The 18,200-nt window shown below is 38.8% G+C and overlaps 1 protein-coding gene across 34 annotated transcripts in view; it reads right to left on the bottom strand.

Annotated features, from left to right (window-relative positions):
* CAMK2D (calcium/calmodulin dependent protein kinase II delta) overlaps positions 1-2,722 on the bottom strand; it is a 308,632-nt gene extending 305,910 nt beyond the window's left edge. For 17 of the 34 annotated variants that reach the window (XM_073237128.1, XM_073237121.1, XM_073237127.1 and 14 more), the window contains exon 1: positions 1,121-1,744. Coding sequence is in view for 32 of the 34 variants with exons in the window: in XM_073237121.1 (XP_073093222.1) it covers positions 1,121-1,185 (65 nt within the window). In the remaining 2 variants the exon portion in view is untranslated. Of the gene's footprint in view, positions 1-1,120; positions 1,745-2,583 lie in introns of those variants that run through there. The other 17 variants (XM_037001121.2, XM_037001129.2, XM_037001126.2 and 14 more) reach the window with 7 other exon arrangements.
* Between the last annotated feature and the right edge of the window lie 15,478 nt (positions 2,723-18,200).

Here is an 18,200-nt window from a genome sequence, read left to right as displayed (position 1 = left end):
TGTGGTTTAAAATCCTGGTATGGAGATTTTTCTGTGTCCTGGATTGGGCTGGGGGAGGGGTGAGGAGCGATTTAAATTAAGCTGCTCTTCCGACATATTCTCCATGTTTTAACAACAGACAACATATAAATATATAAGGATGTAATTTTCATTACATTTAAAATATTTACATTTCCTTTAATTCAACTGTATAAAACAACAGCATACACATAAACGTACCCCTTTCATAAGTAATAGCCGAAACTAGTCAGAGGAACTGGGTTTGGGTTAGACGCTACATAAAGCAACATTCACAGCGCGGCCACTAGGTCCTAATGCACACAAGTTCCTCCAGTAGGTCTCCTTCCCCTTCCTTAACATCTCCAAGTTGTCCTGCCAGGTGGACGCAGGAGACCGTTGTACACAACGCTAGGCTACCCTTAGGAAGCTCTCTCCTGGTATCCAGAGGACTTTTCAGCTGCCTGTATAAATAACCCTGCCAGAGAATGTGAAGATGCCCACGTAAATTCTAGGAAGGAGGACGACGAGCGAGTAATCCAGTGCAAATAATAGTGGATGTGGGGCAGGGGGCCGGGTTCCTTTGGGTGGCCCTTTTCCTGGACAGAACAACTACTGGATGCGAAATAGACTCTACGCAAGTTGAACTTTCGGCATCAATAAATATGGCACCGTCTATGGCAGTGAGTTCTCATCCGTAGTGGGTCGTATGGCCGACACGCCAGCTAAACAGGAGGCATCTCTATGTACAGAAAATACCATCTATGTTGCATTTTACATGGTTTCTTGTTTCCTCTACACACACACACTCGCACACTTCTCTGGATGACAGCTATAACTGCAAGGATCGTAAATCCACTAAGTCTCTAGGGCAGGAGGGTGGGGGAACGAGAGAAGGTGGGTTAAAGACTACCGGAATGGACCACAGCCGGAGTGGAGGGTCTTTCTCTTCCTTCGTCCCCTCCCCTTACTAAGACAGCACCTAACTCAGAGCTGCCATTTCGGGGGTCCTCCTCCCTCCTGTCCGGTCTCCCAAAACTCCCTCGCCCCACGCGGCAGGCCGGTGGGTCGGGGGCAACGCGACCCGCCCTCTGCTGGAAAGGTGCCCGGCAAAGGCGCTTACTTTCCGAGCTCCTCGAAAAGCTGATACTCGTCCGTGAACCTGGTGCAGGTTGTGGTCGAAGCCATCCTCGGTCGGTGCTGTGCCCCCGGCGGGAAGCGCGGCGGAGGAGACGCGAACAGACGCGCGGCTTCCCCGGCACTGGCGCCGCGGCGCTGTCACCCAGGGCCGCACTCACTTTGCTCGTCCGAAAGTAGCTCTCCCGCGAGGGAGTGTGCGCAGGGGCGGGGCAGGAGGAGGATGACCAGAAAGGGTGGCGTGGGATCTCCTCCCCACGGCCCGCCGATCCTCCTCCTCCGGGCTTCGCTTCTTTCTCCTCCGGACGCTCCACCCGCCCCTTTTCCAGTCCTTCTTCCCAAATTTAGGGGGCAAAGTGCTTCAGAGAGGGGGCCGGGCAATGAAAAACAGCCGGGCACGGGGCGAGAGGCGAGCAATTGCGAAACGGTCGGCACCGGGATAGCAGGGGTAGGGGCGAAGGGGAGGAAGCCCGAGGGGACGGAGGCCGCGGAGCCGGCAGCGGACAGCTAGAGCCCAGCTGCAGCTGTCAGCAGGCGCGGGCGCGGGGCGCGCCGGGGCTCAGCCGAGCGTGCGCGCCCGGGACCGACCTCCCTCCCGCGGGCACCTCCGCAGGCGCGCGCACCCCACGAACCCGCGCCGCTGCGAAACTGCGCGGCAAGAGAAAGAGCGCTCGGCACGGGCGAAGCCTCGCTGGCGGTCCCCAGCCTCCGCCTCCTCCTGCGGCGTCTCCTCCCGCCGCTCCCTCCGCCCGGCAGCGCCCCCTCCCACGCTAAGCCCCCTGCTCGCCGGTCCCACACCCCCGCCTAGCGACTTCAACCCTGTCCCTTCCTGGTCTTAGATGCGCGCACACCCGTCTAGGGAGACCGGGTGGGTGGAACGTGCGGGTAGAAGACTGGAGAGGATTTAGGTGAATGAAACGAGACGTCAAAATTACCCAGTTAAACTCTCAGTCAGGTTTCTGCTTAAATCTAGGGTTTATTTAGAGCGCAGATGCGGGGTAACTCCGGATTGCTCGGGAGGCCGCTGGCCCTCTTGGCGCCCGGCAGAGACTGCTCCACGCCGGTTTCCGAGCCGCGGAGCCAGGAGTGGCAGGGCGAGCAGCGCGACCACACCTCGGCGCCGCTCCGCATCGGCAGAGCGCGGGCCGGATGTGTGCAAGAGAAGGGTCCCGGCCTCCCACAGCCCACAGCGACGGGTCGACCCAGCGGAAGCCGCGCCGCGGGCTCCGGGCGCCTAGTGCGGGTTTTCTGCCTCGTCCGCAGCCCAAGGAGCGAGGGGCGACGCCCACCGTGCGCCACGTTTCCCTTCTGGTATGACTGCCACCTCACTCCCCGCCTCCCCCGCTGATTTCTAGGTTGGGTTGCTCAGACCCGGCAATCCCCAACGGCCTCTGCCTCGGCCATGAACGTTCACAGAAGAGAGCAAAATACTCTGCCACCGAGACACACCTTTCCTTCAGAGTAACTCCGCCGTAACCTCTTAAATTCTGAGAGTAAGACGATTTCTCGCGAGATTTTCTGCTCGGGCAGGCGGGGGAGGGGTAGCGGGAAGGTTGGGTGTCGGTCATGCGGCCTGGTAGGAGCCTGACGTCACCCCATCACGTGAACACGTCTAGCCTGTTTCGCTTTGCAAAGGGAAAACGGAAAAGAGGTCGCCTTTGCTTTGCTGTGTGGTCAAGAGGTCTGTCCAGGTAGTGGCACGTGAGTGTACTCCGAAAATGGCTATCTGAAAAGCCACTTAACGGGTCAAGAATACGTCCGACTCGTTACCATAGCTGTCATTCTTTACAGTAAATACAAGAAAAGTTATTCATTACATTTAAAACAAATTGCTGATTACTAAAACAACCCCTAGCCTTCCTTCCAGTACTCGTCTTTAATAAACTACGCTATTGCAAATGTAGAAGCAGACCAAAAGCAAAAGCGTTATAAACAATCCTTGCTAAAATATCTGCCTTTAGCTTTACAGCACAGGACCCTAAACACCTTGCAATTCTAATGCTATTTGTTCAACGTTAGCATTACGTTATGGACACAGGATTTCTCAACGCTGGATGACAAAAGATAACTTGGAGATATGAAGAATCTTAAGATTTAAAGGAGTTGCTGCTTGCTCCCAGAGACAATTACTAAATTACCTTGTCCACAGCCACACATAACCCTTATTCCCTTATTTCCTGATCCAGGGAATACTATTCTTGTCGAAAACTGAGCTTTTACCAAAGTTATCAAAAATACTCAAATTTTTAACGATTATTGTAACAAAATTAAACTTTGTACATATTTTTACTCCCATCCATAAAGAGCACATAAATTGTGTGAAATGTAATACATAAAATATTTAAAAACTATATAAAGGAATGAAGGTGTCTAAATATTAATAACTGAACCATAAAATTGCCAAAAAACCTCAGTTTGGTCTGGGTTAAAGATCTTTATATATATCTTACATGTTTAGCAATATGGCCCCCAAGTTCTAATGCAATAACCTAATATTCTCTGAATCTAAAAGTGAAACAGAAAAAGTAAAATTAAAACCATAAATAAAGCTAATATAAAATTTTACAACTATGGGAAAGAAAATTGTTTTTTAAATAGTCAAGTAATGAGACTACATAATTACAGTATTTATCTCAGTTATTTAAACTACCAGTAATTGTAAATGGTTATGATAATGGTGATACAATAATGGAAATGTAACTGAATTTTAATATTGATGTATATTAGACAATGTGTACTTATTAAGCAAACACTCCTAAATCTATATTTTCACTATTCCCTAATCTGTGTCTTGGACTAATATATTCCTTTTACTGAAAAAAATATTGATAGTTATTTCTGAAGTTCGTACATCCTTAAGACAATAATCCTTCTAAAGTTATGCAGAAATTCCATTTGGAATATTATGTCTTGTCTCCTTCCTGGTCTCCTGCTTCTGCCTTTGTCCACCTTCATTCTATTCTCATCACAACAGCCAGAATGACCCCTATAAAATCTCAGTCAAAATAAATCATGCCTTTGCTCAAAACCTTCTATAAACTTCCTATCTAAATTAGACTAAAAACCAAAATTCTGAAAGTGGCTTTTATTATTCTAGGGGATGTGCATTCCACTCCTACTCCATTAGCTTTTTTAACTTAATTTGTGCCCTGCCTCATTCTACTCCAGTCACACTGTCCTCTACTCTTCCTGGAATATGACTGGCATGTTCCTGACTAGGGACTGTTCATTTGCTAGTTCCGCCTTACCAGAATGTTCATCTCTTTGTTATTGTCCTATCTTCATTTCTTCACCTACTTCCAATATTTTCTCAAATATCACTCTATCTGTGTAGCCATCCCTGGCACTTCTTTCAGACATGGTTTCTATTCCCATTCCCTACTCTATCGCCCCCAACACCTGAATACCTATTACCATTTAGTATTCCATAACTTTTTTTTTTCCTTGTTAATTGTTTATACTTCCCAACTATAATATAAATTCCCCAAGTGTATGTCTTATTATCTGTTTTGTTCGCTGCTCTTTCTAGCAACTAGAATATGTGCCTGTCACATACATAATAGCTCTCAATGAATTTTTTTGAATGGGCAAATTATTGGGTTTTTTAAGATAATCTAATCACGATATATACCAATAAAATTTCTTAATTTAAGGGTGAACATTTTCAATCAAATGGTCACAGTATTATCCCATGATTAAAAGTGCTTATGCAGAGAAATGGATTTTTAAAATACACTAATAACTGACACCAAGGGGAAAGGATCTAGTGCTAATTTTCTTGCCACTGAAGTCCATAAAGGAAGGAGGAATTTCTGTTTTTTTAGACATATTGGCCTTATTAAATTTTATGTTGTAATAAAAGATAGATGACAAAAGTTTCAAATGCTTAGATCACATTGTGAAGATACAAGTCAATGTAAGGAAATGAAAAATGTGGCTTTAAAATGAGTTTTAGAGGTACAAAATGGAAAAGAAATGTATAAACAGCGTATTTGGCTTCTCAATTGATATTAATCACACAAAAATCAAGATTTGCCAGTGTATTGCTTCCAGCTCTTGTCTACTTTTCTAAAATGGAAGCAAAGCATGCATAATTTTATCCTCTTTTAAAATGTACCTTTTAACCCCGGAAGGCTGTAAAAGCAAAAAAAGGAGGAAGGATGAGGGGTGGGGAGGTGCGGAGGGACATGAAATGTAGTAAGCAGAGCCCTATCACTACCTAGATTGAGCAAATGAAGTCATGTTAGTGCCAAGACCAGGTAGATCTTGCTCTAAATGTACCCTATCCTTTTTTTTCTTTTTGGTGATTATCATCAACTGACAAGTAGTAGCAAAGAGATTGAGACAGAGTGGAAATGATCACTACATACAAATACAACATGAGAATTGAAGATGGAAAGTAGCTTCTTTCTCCATTGGCCACTTCGAATTAAAAATTACAAGACTTCAGTAGTCCCACAAAGGGATTGTTTCTAATACTTAAGTAAACAAAGCAGATATTGACAATCATTGACTTTCCTTGCTACAAAGTTACAAGAAACAATGAAGAGAAAAATGCTATCTCCATAGCTCCCCAAAATGCAGAATAAATCAGTAATAAGTAGATTTCTGTGAAAATTTTTGCAGGGTCTGTATTATAGTCACTCTTTACTGCAGATACACTGACAAGGCAAAGAAACTTGCTCTTGTTTTTTCCAGTTTGCTTGCCCAAGTTACGATAACTTAACCTTGTGGAGCCAGAGATAAATACAGTCTACTAATGAGCAGGTAATGAATCACCACACTACCCATTCATGCAAGGTGAATTTGCAGATAAAGGAATGGACTATTTATACAGCAAAAGCTAACAACAGAAAAGATTTTCTTTGTTTCATCAGATGCTGAAAGAAGTAAATTTTTTTCCTATATGTAATTGAACAAGGAAATAAGTGATACCACATAATGAAAAAGCACCTCTCTTACTATTACTTCCAAATATTATTAGCACATTATTCTTCACGAACATGCTTGCATACCTAACACTCTGCTAAAAGGACTGTAGCAGAAAATTACATGAAACATGATGTAGAAATCAAAACAAGTGTTTAAGAGGTAGTGGGGTCATTAATAAAGTAGAGAAAATGGATTAGCAAATAATGAGTCTCCCTGTGGGCACCAGTAATGACTTTCACTGACCACTGTTGCAATCCATCCCACTGGACCATAATCAGGCTATTGGCCACTTCATGGGAGGAACTGTCATTCAGTCCCCTACCTGGGCTCTAGCACAGGACTTGTACCAAAATAGGTGCTCAAAATACCTTTTATTATCTTTAAAAAAATGAATATATGTTATCACTAGTCTTTGTCTTTCAAAATATTAAAAATGCCCAGTTTTCATCAGGGTGCAATGAAGCCTCTTTGCTGTTATACATAATGGATCCTTAAATAATTTGACTTGTCTGTGTTGTCTCATACTCTTGACCCTGAATTTTCTCTGCTGGTTTCATGTGTGAACCGCATTCTCCATTCACAGCCCCAGTGCCACCTACAAACATTTCTGTCTCCTCTTCTCTTCAGACTCCTTCCTGGGCTCTTCTGTTTTTCCTCCAACCTTCATGGTAAAAGGTTTGCTCTCAGGATTCCATCTTATGCTATCGTTTTTCTTATTTTACATGCCTTTTCTGGGTCAGTACCTTAATAACTCTCATAATCTTGATTATTGTCTGTCTTAAATTTGGCTCTCCAGATGGAGATCCTCAGACAAGGGTGTCTGGACAAGGGATTTACTGAGGCAGAGCTCTCAGGGAGAAGGGTAAAGAAGTGAAGGAAGCAGGACAAAAGCAAAATAAAAACAAGAAACAGTGTGTGCCTCCAGGTGGAGTCCTGGCCTCAAGCCTGATCTGCATGCGGCTCTGGCGCAGAAATTACAAGCCTATGTTCCCCCTCACAGGCAGGGACTTCCATCCCTTTACCGGTCAGACCTAGACCACCAGCCATAGAGGAGGGAAGGAGAAAGGAAGAATCTCCCAAGGGGTTGCATAGGCCCCCCTTCCTTGCAGGATTTAGAGACTGGGGAGGGGAACAAGACTCAGGTGGATATCAAAATGCTAATGACTGAAATCTTATCTTTGACTCTGGTCTCTCCCTGAGCCTTTCTCCTCTCAGATATTCTGCCTCTACCTCTGATTCAACTTGTCAAAAATTAACCTCCTGCATTCCCTCTCGACCTGCACCTTCTCCACATCTTGGTGAAATGTGAGGGTCACCTATTACAGTCCCTGTCCCTCATTCTCACAGTTAACCACAAGTGCATACACCACATCCCATTTCCACTACAAATGCCTTCCTTTAGGTCACCACTTTTCCTTACTGGGTTAAGGCATTAAGTCACCCTTCTATAGTGAATTCACACTGCCCTGGCATAGATACCATTATTAGCTCATCATATATTTTTAGAAAAAAGGTCCAAAATCTGTATGCCCTACCAGGCATGTTCTGGTCTCAGTTCTGCATAATTTCACAGATTCATCTCTCTTGTCCCCACCCCATACCATGACTCCTAAACATTTCTCAAATTATCTATCCACTTCTCTCCATTCTTCATCACTGGCATTCTAAACTCATCATCTCTCAACCAGGCTGGCCGAAACAGCCTCCTAACTTCATTAACTCTGGTGCTCTCTTCCATCCCTTCCACATACCAGAGAGAAGGATCTTTTGAAAACAATCTGACCACACCGTTCCTTTGCTAGAGTATTTCAATCACTTCTCTAGTCATCTTGAAATAGAGACCAATATAGTTTACATGTTTTTAAAAGGCTTGCATGTTCTGTTTTGGTCTGTTTCTTATATTTTAAGAAACCTTTTCTATTCCTAAGGTTGTAAATATATTTTACCTATATTTTCTTCTAATATTTTTATTCTTTTATGATTAATATTTTAACCTATTTAAAATGTACTGTTATGAAATGATACAAAGCAGGTTTGCCAATGCTTTAACTGAAGAGTTTATTTTTCCCACTTATTTAAAAGACTTTTTTGTAAAAATATCATATATCCATTTATACATGGGATTGCATAATTACTCTCTATTATGTTCTATTAATCTGTCTATTCCTGTGCCAGTTTTCTTAATTCATGTAGCTTTAGAGGAGGACTGCTCCCTTCCCCATCATTCTTTATTTTCAAAACTTAATACAAGTTATTATTCAGATTTTACTATTTCATTTTCTAAATCATCAAGGATTCTGATATGCCTTATTTTCTCTCTGTTTATTTGCCTCCCAGAAATTGGTTATAGATGTGCTCATTCATTCCTTCAAAAAGCAGAATGAGAAGAGGTTTTAGAAAAATCCATTTGCCTAATGAGATAATGCATGTGGCTAAACCTACTCACCAAAATCTGCTCTATCCTTTTTCTACAGAAATAGCTTGGAGCTGAGCACATAGGTTGAATACATCTACCAGACACCCCTGCCTCCAGATTAAGTTCTTGGCAAAGGAAGTGAGCAGAAGTGATGTATACCACTCCAGGTTTCCCCTACAATCCCTGCCCCATGCATGTTCTTTAGTGTACTTCACATATCCTGAACAACTGGACTGGCAGTTCCTAATGCAGTCTTGTAAATACCGGGGAGTCCTTGCCTGAAAGACTTCATTAAAAGCAGAGCTGACAATAAACTGGAACCCTTGATGTAGACCAAAGAAATAAGCTTCTTGTTCTTAAAGGAACTGAATTTTGAGGCTCCTGTTTGTTTCTGTAGGTTAGCCTACCCTATCCAAAACAAAGTATGTAAAAATTCTTAAATCAAAAATCCTGTACAAATATCAAGTATCACTATAACTCAAAGCTTATTAATGAAATTACAATTCATGAGTGAATGGAAATAAGTGATTTGGGTTATGAACATGTATTATTTTTCTATATTATGCCAGTTTTCATTAGTGTGGTAATTGAGAGTTAGCTATGCTGTAGAATGGACCAACTCCAGCCAGAAAAAGTAAAAGTTATCTATGTTCCAAGTTAAAAACATTAATTAAAAAACCAGCTTACCATTCTCACTCCTTACTACACACACGGACACACAGATACACACACACACACACACACACACACACACACACACACACACACACACACAAAGTTACCATTCAGTATGAGAAACAGATCTTTAGAGATTCTGGAAGCTAAAGCAATACTATTGCAAAGGGCCATGCATGTTTCTCTCTAAACTCCCATTTTTTAATACTTTTCTATTTCATTATTATGTCTGAAAAAGAAAAAACAACCACACTTCAATTCGGAGTTTATTTGTGAGCAACACTTATGTTCCACAACTACTTGGTTCATGTAACAAAGAAATGGTGTCCTCAAATTAAGAGTGATAAGGTGTTTTTGAAGGTGGAAGCAATTGGGTGGGTTATCAAAGTACACAGAAAACAAAACAAAGAACTCTTGCTGTTTAAATGTAAATTGTACCATTAATTTTGCAACATTTATTCTATACATTGTGTTTGTGCATTAGGCCAGGCACAATGTAGAAAAAAATAAATGGTGTACCTACTTTTAATAGGGTTTACTTTTGAGTAGGGTAGATGGGCATTAATTATTTGTTTAAAATATTAAATAATATAAACAAATAGGGAGCTATGAGAATATATAATATTTGTCTTAGTAGGGTAAGCAAAGGATGAACAAAATGAGATCTGAAGGGTAAATAAGAATTACTAGAAAGTACAGGGAAAACATTCTGGAAATGGAACATGGCAAATTCAAGGAACCAAAAGAGGTTCAGTGTGGTTAGGGTACAGTGAGCAAAATGAGGCTATAGGAGTGTCCCAAAGAGGCTATCCGAAGAAGAGTATGGAAACACTAAAAGGATGTAAAAATGAATGTGATACTCTGTATCATAAAATTCATTCTAGCTGCCTTGTAGAAAAATGAATGTTAGCAATTTGAAGCGATCAGTTTAAAAGGCAAGGTAATAAAAAGTGACAGGCTGGATTTAAGTGTTGGTGATTAAAAAAGAGATAAATGAATATTTAAAATATATTTGGGGAATTAATATTAAGATAATACAAAATGCATTGACAATTGAGACTGTCTTGATATGAATTAATTAAAACTGTAGGACTATGTTGGTGTGACTTAAATTTTGTTTCCTGTTTTTAGGAAAACTCTGCCCAGGAAATATAGTACTATAAATCAATAAATAACTTTACAGTTTGCTTTAGGAAATTTCTTCAGATCAAGTTATTAAAGACAATAGTCTGCTCACCTGGCCAAATAACTTGCTCATCAGTTGAGTTTTCAAAACTTATTTCACAGTATCCACCAACTTGAAACTTTTGTATCACGAACGTTGTCCACTTACCAACCCCTTCTTGAAAGACTTAAGCCTCTTGAGGCCAGACACCAAATTCTATAAATATTTCACCCCTGACTTCCTAATGCTGAAATACTGCTAAGATTCTGTCAAGGTGGTATTCTCCCTATTGTAATGAGTTTGTAGTGCTTTATTAACAGGTTGCCTGAAGATATTTTGAGGAGTTCAATAACATAAACACAGGAAATTGTTTCAGAAATACTGGCATAATCATACAATGAAATATGTGCAGCTATTATTGCATTCAATTATGCTGTAGCAAAGTACTGGCATAGAAAAATGTCACAATATGTTAACTAAAAATTCAAGCTATTAAGGGTTTATTTTAATCCCAGTTTAGTTTAGTTTAGCTAATCCAGGTTTATATGTTTGGTTTGGATGGATGGATGGATAGACAATTCTCAAAGGACAACTTCCTAAATTTTCATTTTAATTATCTTTGGGAGTAGGAATATGAATGATTTTTTCCAGTATTTTTGGATGTCCCCTCACATTTGCATAATAAAAGCAATGAATGCTGTAAGAGATTAAACGTTTGCATTTGTATTTGGGAATTGGAATGTAGATTCCAAAATCAAAAGGAGGTTTAGAATTTATTAACTCTGTGGTCTCTACCTTGAGATTTCCTTGTTTTGTGATGGGGTAATAGGATGGAGGAATAGTAATAAAAATTCTTTGCTTGGCATAATTTCACAGTAATCATGTAAGAAACATGGTACTTCTGATCTTATGGATGAGAAAACTGGGTCAGTAAATGTTTAAATAACTTTATTTCTCACTAGAAACAAGGACCAATTTAAATACTGTACTCAGGAGGGTCTAACATAATAATAATAGGTGGTATTTGTTGTGTGTTCACTATGTTATTCACACCCCACTGGGATGGTTTTCTGTCACTTCAATTTACAGATGAGGAAACAGAAACAGACCTGTGTGTCCAAAGGAATCAAACCCAGGTAAGCAAAGTCCCAGAGCCTGTATTTCTAATTACTGTATATTATTATCTTCCATATTTTTATTCATTTTACATGCCATAGCTAGAAACTCATAGATACACTTTATATTTTTCAAGTGGATAGCTGAAAATACTTAGCTTCTTAGGTTTGGCTGCTTTTTAATGGGAGGAGCAGTGTGGAGTGAACAAATGGACTGCAGAAGTCATTAGTCTTCAGGGGAAAACAAGCTGAATTTCCTACTTCACTAATTAGCTACACTAATTCCCTAAGTGGAAAATAATATTAGCCAGTCAACAACTGCTTTTCCAGAGCGCTAGGTGGCTCTTTTTTAACTTTACTGCTTATTAGCTATCACCTCCTGCTCCGAGATTTGGCTGAACCAGTCTTGCCTCTCTCCCTTGTAGACCTCATTTTCAGTTTTTGCTTTACCCTGATTCGGGCACCCCATTCTCCAATTAAGTTTCTTCTTTCATCTCAGGGCTTCCCTGGCTTACAATCTGCAAATATGACTCAATTTTTAGGCAGAGGGGAAATTAATGATAAAGTCTTAAATTCTCACTAGATTGATGAAAGGCAAGCACTTTCCCTTAAATGTTTCCAGCCGTTCTCATTTCCTAAGCACATTTCCAAGATCTACTTCCTGAATTTCATTCCAGGCACTTCCAACAAAGCCAGATTCCAGGTAATCCTTAGAAATATAAAGGAATTCAACATAAAATATGAACTCACATTCATATGGCTTCTATCAATAGCCACAACTGCCATCTGTTTAAGTCTGTGCAACTGGCTTCCATCTCTCTACCACTCTAAGGATCCTGCTAATAACAAAGGGACTCCCAGCAACCAAATCCAGGGACCTTGATCCAAACCTTGCTACCATGGGAATTTGTAGAAATTTACAGAGCCAATAACCTCCCTTTCTTGAAACAGTCTTCCTTGGACTTCCTCAATTCCAGTTCTCCTGGTTTTCCTAATGTTATGAACTGTTCCTACATTATTGACTTTTCTGCCTCATTCTTCCTTCCTTTTCTCTTTAACTTTAGGCCTTATGCACTACATTAGAATAGACAGCACTGCCAAAACCCCTGTCTCTTGCCTGCACACATATAGTGCTCACGTCATAGTCCCTAGCCTCCATAGCTCTCCAGAGTTGTTCATTCTTATATCGCACTTCCTGCTTTGATGCCAAAGCATATCCTTTCCAAAGTCTCAATTTCTGTTAATGGTATCACTTCTCTGTTTATTCACATTTAATCCTTGGAGTACTGTTTGCTCTCTTCCTTATATACCCCATTTTCAACAGTACCACATACTATAGATTCTGTTTTTTAAAATCTGTACTAAAAATGCCCATTAAATTTATTTATTCCCAATTATATGCCTTTATCATAGAGGGAATCTATTATCTCAGTGCTCAGTGACTAAAATGGTCTCCTAATTGTTTCACCTACTGAGCTTTTTCCTCCAAACCACCAGCTCACTTCTCCAGTCTTCTAGGTTACTATTAGTCACCTTCTATTTTAAAAATAAGGCCAAATTAAAAAATGAGACCCTAAAATACATTTCCAGGCTCATCTACACTCTTCCCATAACAACTATTGTTTATTTAGCATCTATTATGTGCAAAAAATTTTGCTAATCACTTTATATATATCATTTATAATCCTTTCAACAACCTTGAAAAGTCTTCTTATATCTATTGTACGTTTGAGCAAATACGATTCACTTAACAGTGTGGGTGCTTTCGTAAGGTCATACTACTAGAAGGCAGAGAGAGCCATCATTTGATTCAGGTCTCTTGGATTCTAAAGCCTGTGCTAAGAATATAATATATGATACCACCAAAGATGCATAAATTAGACAGTTGCCACCACAAAGATGCATAAATTAGACAATCACCAGCTAAAAATTAAAATTTTTGTTTCATGTGTGACTGTATCAATCCAATGAAGTTAACTTATTCTTGGGATTTTTGTTGATACAGTCACCATACACACAAAAATATACATACTGATATGTTAGCCCATTCTAAATTTCTTAGCTCAGATTCAAGAAATTATCATTTCTGTTGGCCACATATTTCTTTATGCTCAAACTATGATTGTCACTGTAAGAAGGAAAACTATCTACCCCACACCAAACAATGGTGGGGACATCCTCTGGATAATCTTGTGTAAAATAGGTGCTTGTCAACATATGACCATTCAAAAGACATCTGCAGTGAACTGTGGGCTAGAATGAGTTTGCCCCTCACATAAAAGCATAGAAAGACATCATCATAAAAACATGAGTCCCTATTTCACCAGCTGAAAGGAAAGTATGTCTGTGAAAGTGGCTTTGTGAAGATCCAAGATGCCACAGTTTATGAAGAAGCAGAGCTGTTTCTCACAATCAGAAAAACAAAACAAAATGTTTGATGAGCTATAGGCTGCTGCCCAGGGTGGTCTTATTAACACATTAAGTAGTTTCATTCTTGTTCTTGTTTATTCCTCTGTTCCTTTGTTTCTTTAATGTCATTAGGCTGTTTTTTATATAAAAGCTTCTGATGCTTGTCTACTACCTCTCCAATTCTATGTTTACAAATTGCTCCAAAGAAAGAAGAGGCATTTTATATCAAACAACCCAGCTTGTAGTCTGACCTGTATAACTTATTATACCTAGCAAGTGAATGAAAATTAAATTCATTCTGAATGCTACTGAAAGCAATCCTTTTTGTTCACTGAAGGATATGTCAGCTTCTGAAATAGATAAATCAGAAGTAAAAGGAAGGCACTATGGTGTATCCAAGTGTAAATTCAAAATAGATTATTGCTAGAATCTTCTCAGGATCTGCTGATTAAGTACTTTAAAACCTGTATTTATGTAATTAAGTACATTTTTTTCAAGTGTATAGGAATGAGCTTGACCTACCATAAGTAAAATGGAGTAATTTACTATAAAGATTCAATAATATTTTATGACACACAATGATAAAAATAAACCTCTGTCTCAGAGATTTGAAATTTAGAAATGGAGTAACGCAAGAGAGCTATTATAATCTTACTCCTTCTCTCACTTGCTATATACTCACTTGCTCTACTTCTGTTTTGCTTGGCATAAAATGGCCCGACAATCTCGTATCATTATACAGCTTGCTCACCACACAAGGAGGTCAAGCCAAGGAAGTTAATATACACTTTAGTTCTGTTAGCCAGGCCTGTGATCTCTCAAGGTTAAGTTGTCCTAGAAGGGTGACTTTCTAGTTTCTCAAGGCAGCATGGGCAAGTGCAGACCCAACCAAATGGCCATGGTTTTGCATATTTCAGGTCCAGTCCCACAAAGAAAATGAATATGGTTCAAACTCCAAATATCAAGAGAAGAAATTTTGGTTGAATGTGGTACCCCCATCCACTTCAATTAGCTAAGGATATATATATTAATATGAATTTGTTAGACCTCTGGCGGATAGGGCAGTTATTCACAATGCCTCCAACTTTTTATATTTAACACTACCTCCTAACCTGTAACCCTTAGAGATTTCCTAAGAGTCAGTTACTTATGAGATTTATATCAGAATGGAAAACATGCCAAGAGCAGTAGATACAATCTAGATTTGGAGGAAGATAGAATTCTTTTTAATTTCCATATACATAAAATTCTCTGTGGGTTAGCCTTGCCTTCCTAGGGGACTGGAGAGCCATTTATTTTTCAATTGAAATATAAGGTATAAAATTGTTGAAATATTTGTGTGTTTCCTTCAGAATAATGTCTGTATTCCTTTCATGGTTACTAGATTTTGCAAATAAAAATGCAGGGTACCCAATTAAGTTTGAATTTCAGATAAATAGTGATTAATTATGTAGTATATAAGTATGCTCCACATAATGCTTGGGACATGGATATACTAAAAATATTTTGCATAGGACATAGCTACAATAAATAGGTATTCATTGTTTATCAGAGACATATTGGTATCCCTTATTTTATCTGCCAAACATTTCTTTTTTATTGTAACTTGAGCCCTATAGAACCTATTTTAGACATTTCTGCATCTAAGTTTGTCAGAGTGATGGAGTCAAGAAATAGAAATAGATGTATATCCTTATATATGTAAAGAACATTAAAACTTGACTTGGTAATTTACACTGAGATATGATATATGATCACCTGCTCTATGTAAGTGTAAAGGTCTATGTTTTCTTTGGTAGAAGAACATGAGTGAAGAGTATATTGTATTATTTTCATAGTAGTATATATGTACTCAGTCACACAATGGAGCAAGGATATTTTATAAATAAATATAACTAACTAGATAGTACATAATTTCATCAGAAAACTAACTTTTTATAGCTGAAATAAGTCAGATGATATTTACATATATGAATATTGTCAAATCTCATTTTAGTTTTCATTTTCATTTAAAACATTTATAATAGTCCTAAATTAACTATACAGCATCCCAGCAATATTTACAGTTAGTCATTTTATAAAAAAACACCCAATGTTGCCCTTAGTCCCTAAGACTTAGTCTTGCTTTTAAAAAATGATACACTATGTGTGTGTGTTAAACTTAATAACTTAAGTCATACAGTTTTGCAAAAGGGAAACTATCTTATCAAGTCATACACAATTTAAAAAGATGGAATACTCAATATGTAGGTGCATGTAAAAGGTACTTAGGTTTGACCTACTAAGGTCTATTCTGTTCCATGCAGCATATTAGTCAAGGTATCCATTTTAGTCTTGTTTCCTTTTCATAATTCTTATAAGGAAGATATAATTTTAAAAAAGATATTAGAAATTGCTACCTATACATATTATTAGTTCCTCTAAACCATACATATAAATAATAAATGGTCATATATTTGTCTGAATCCTGTATGATAAACCATAATAAAAAATAAATTTATTTTGTTACTGTAATGTTTGATTCACCCACAAGGCAGGAAGTACTGATAATTTATCTTGGTTTCTTGATTACCTTTCATTACTAATGAAGATAAATATATGATTTTAATAATTAACATTGGTTTCCAACAGATTTCCTTTGATGTAGTAAATTATTCAGCTTCAGCTGTGTTACATTGTGTAGGGAATATGGGTAGTGACCTGTCATCTTTTGAAAGAGGTATTTTTATAGAATACAGTAATTTTTTAATTTTTGAAGAGTACTGTCAGTCTTAGACAATGAGCAACATGATGTTGACCACCAGAGGGCTGGAAATTCCTAATCCCTGTTAATGATCTAGTGATACTGATGGACATTTCATTAAGGGCTTCTAAATTTTGAAAATGGAAATAGACACACTGTGTGGGTTTCATATGACTAACAAATGTTAAAATTAACTTCAATGTACCTTGGAGTCTTTACTTCTAAACAATTGTACCAATAGGGTGGTTATTTTACATTTTAATTTGATAAATTTCCCAGAGAATCTTAATTTATTGGAACACAATGTAACTGAAGAGAAGTAATAGACTTAACAATAAGGAGAGGCCCTTAGAATACCTGTTGGGAAGAGAAGCCAACTGGGAGGAGACTGGGAGAGATCCTCTGGGGAGAAGAAAAGATGACAAAGGGGCAGAGACAGCCAGCGTCCCCAAAACTGAGTATTCTTTCCTTGGAAAAATTGCCATGCACGGGGAGTGGGAAGCCAGGGGATGAGAGAATGGCCTAGGTAATAATAATAATTATTATAAAAGTGACATTTATTGGAATTTTACTGTGTGCCAGAACTCTACTAAGACATTTACTTTATTAACTCATTGAAATGTCACAAAAAACCTCATGATATTTCTTCTATTCTTATTATTTTACAAATAAGGAAACAGAGCCTTACTTCATAGACCCTTATCCCGCACCCCCTTAAAAAAAACCAGCATTCAATGAAGGTTGTGGCAGATACAAAATAGCTTCCCTAAATCAAGTAGGTTCTGAAGAGACTCAGGATTTGGAGCTTACTGAGTTCAAGATCTAGGACAAAAATCAGTGGTCCCAGATGAGGATGCAGCCTTCATGAGTTTTGGGAGAACTGTCAGTGCATTTAATAGTACCTGATAGTAGGAAGTCAAATGCTGTTTTAAAATATATGATAATTGGAAGTTGGGAAATTACACTTGGTCCAAAATCTTATATGGGGGACCAGAATGAGGGAAAGTGTTAGTTGACTACATTATTATATGATGAGATATTTAAAGGCTGATCAGAGGAAAATTAATAGGTTCTTCCTGGCTCCAGCAATGAAACAAAGCAAAACATAATAGAAAACAAATGCTTGATGTACTAACTGTGTGTTTTGTAGCAATTTCTGGCAATTAAATTTCTTGGCCTAGCTAGTTCTGAGGAAATCCTGTATTTTGGATACTCTCTGAAGGGCTAAAAAAAGATGGTAGGAGATCATGCCACTGACCTATGGAATCCTACCTAGAGGAAATTTTGTGTAAAATGCACTTACAATCGTTTTAAACACAAACACACTCCAGGCTGTAACACACAATCATAAGTAATATACCTGGAGAAAAAAACATGAAGACATTGAATTAGCCATTGTCTTTGACAAGATGTTATTCCTGTGTGTTGCCAATAAGCATAATTATATAATATTCTCTAGCGGTATTCAACCACTTGAGTGTAGGAACTGATTAAAAAATAGTTGGATTTGATCAGAGTTTAAGTTTTGACAGGAAAGAATGCATGAAGGGGAAAAAAGGGAGTTAAGGACATGTGTTGGGAAGTACTTAGAGGGCAGAACCATGAAAAACA

This window comes from Manis javanica, chromosome 5 (genome assembly GCF_040802235.1).
Source record: "Manis javanica isolate MJ-LG chromosome 5, MJ_LKY, whole genome shotgun sequence".
Lineage (NCBI taxonomy): Eukaryota > Metazoa > Chordata > Mammalia > Pholidota > Manidae > Manis > Manis javanica.
The sequence above is the reverse complement of the archived record's forward strand: the minus strand, read 5'-3'. Positions and strand labels throughout refer to the sequence as shown.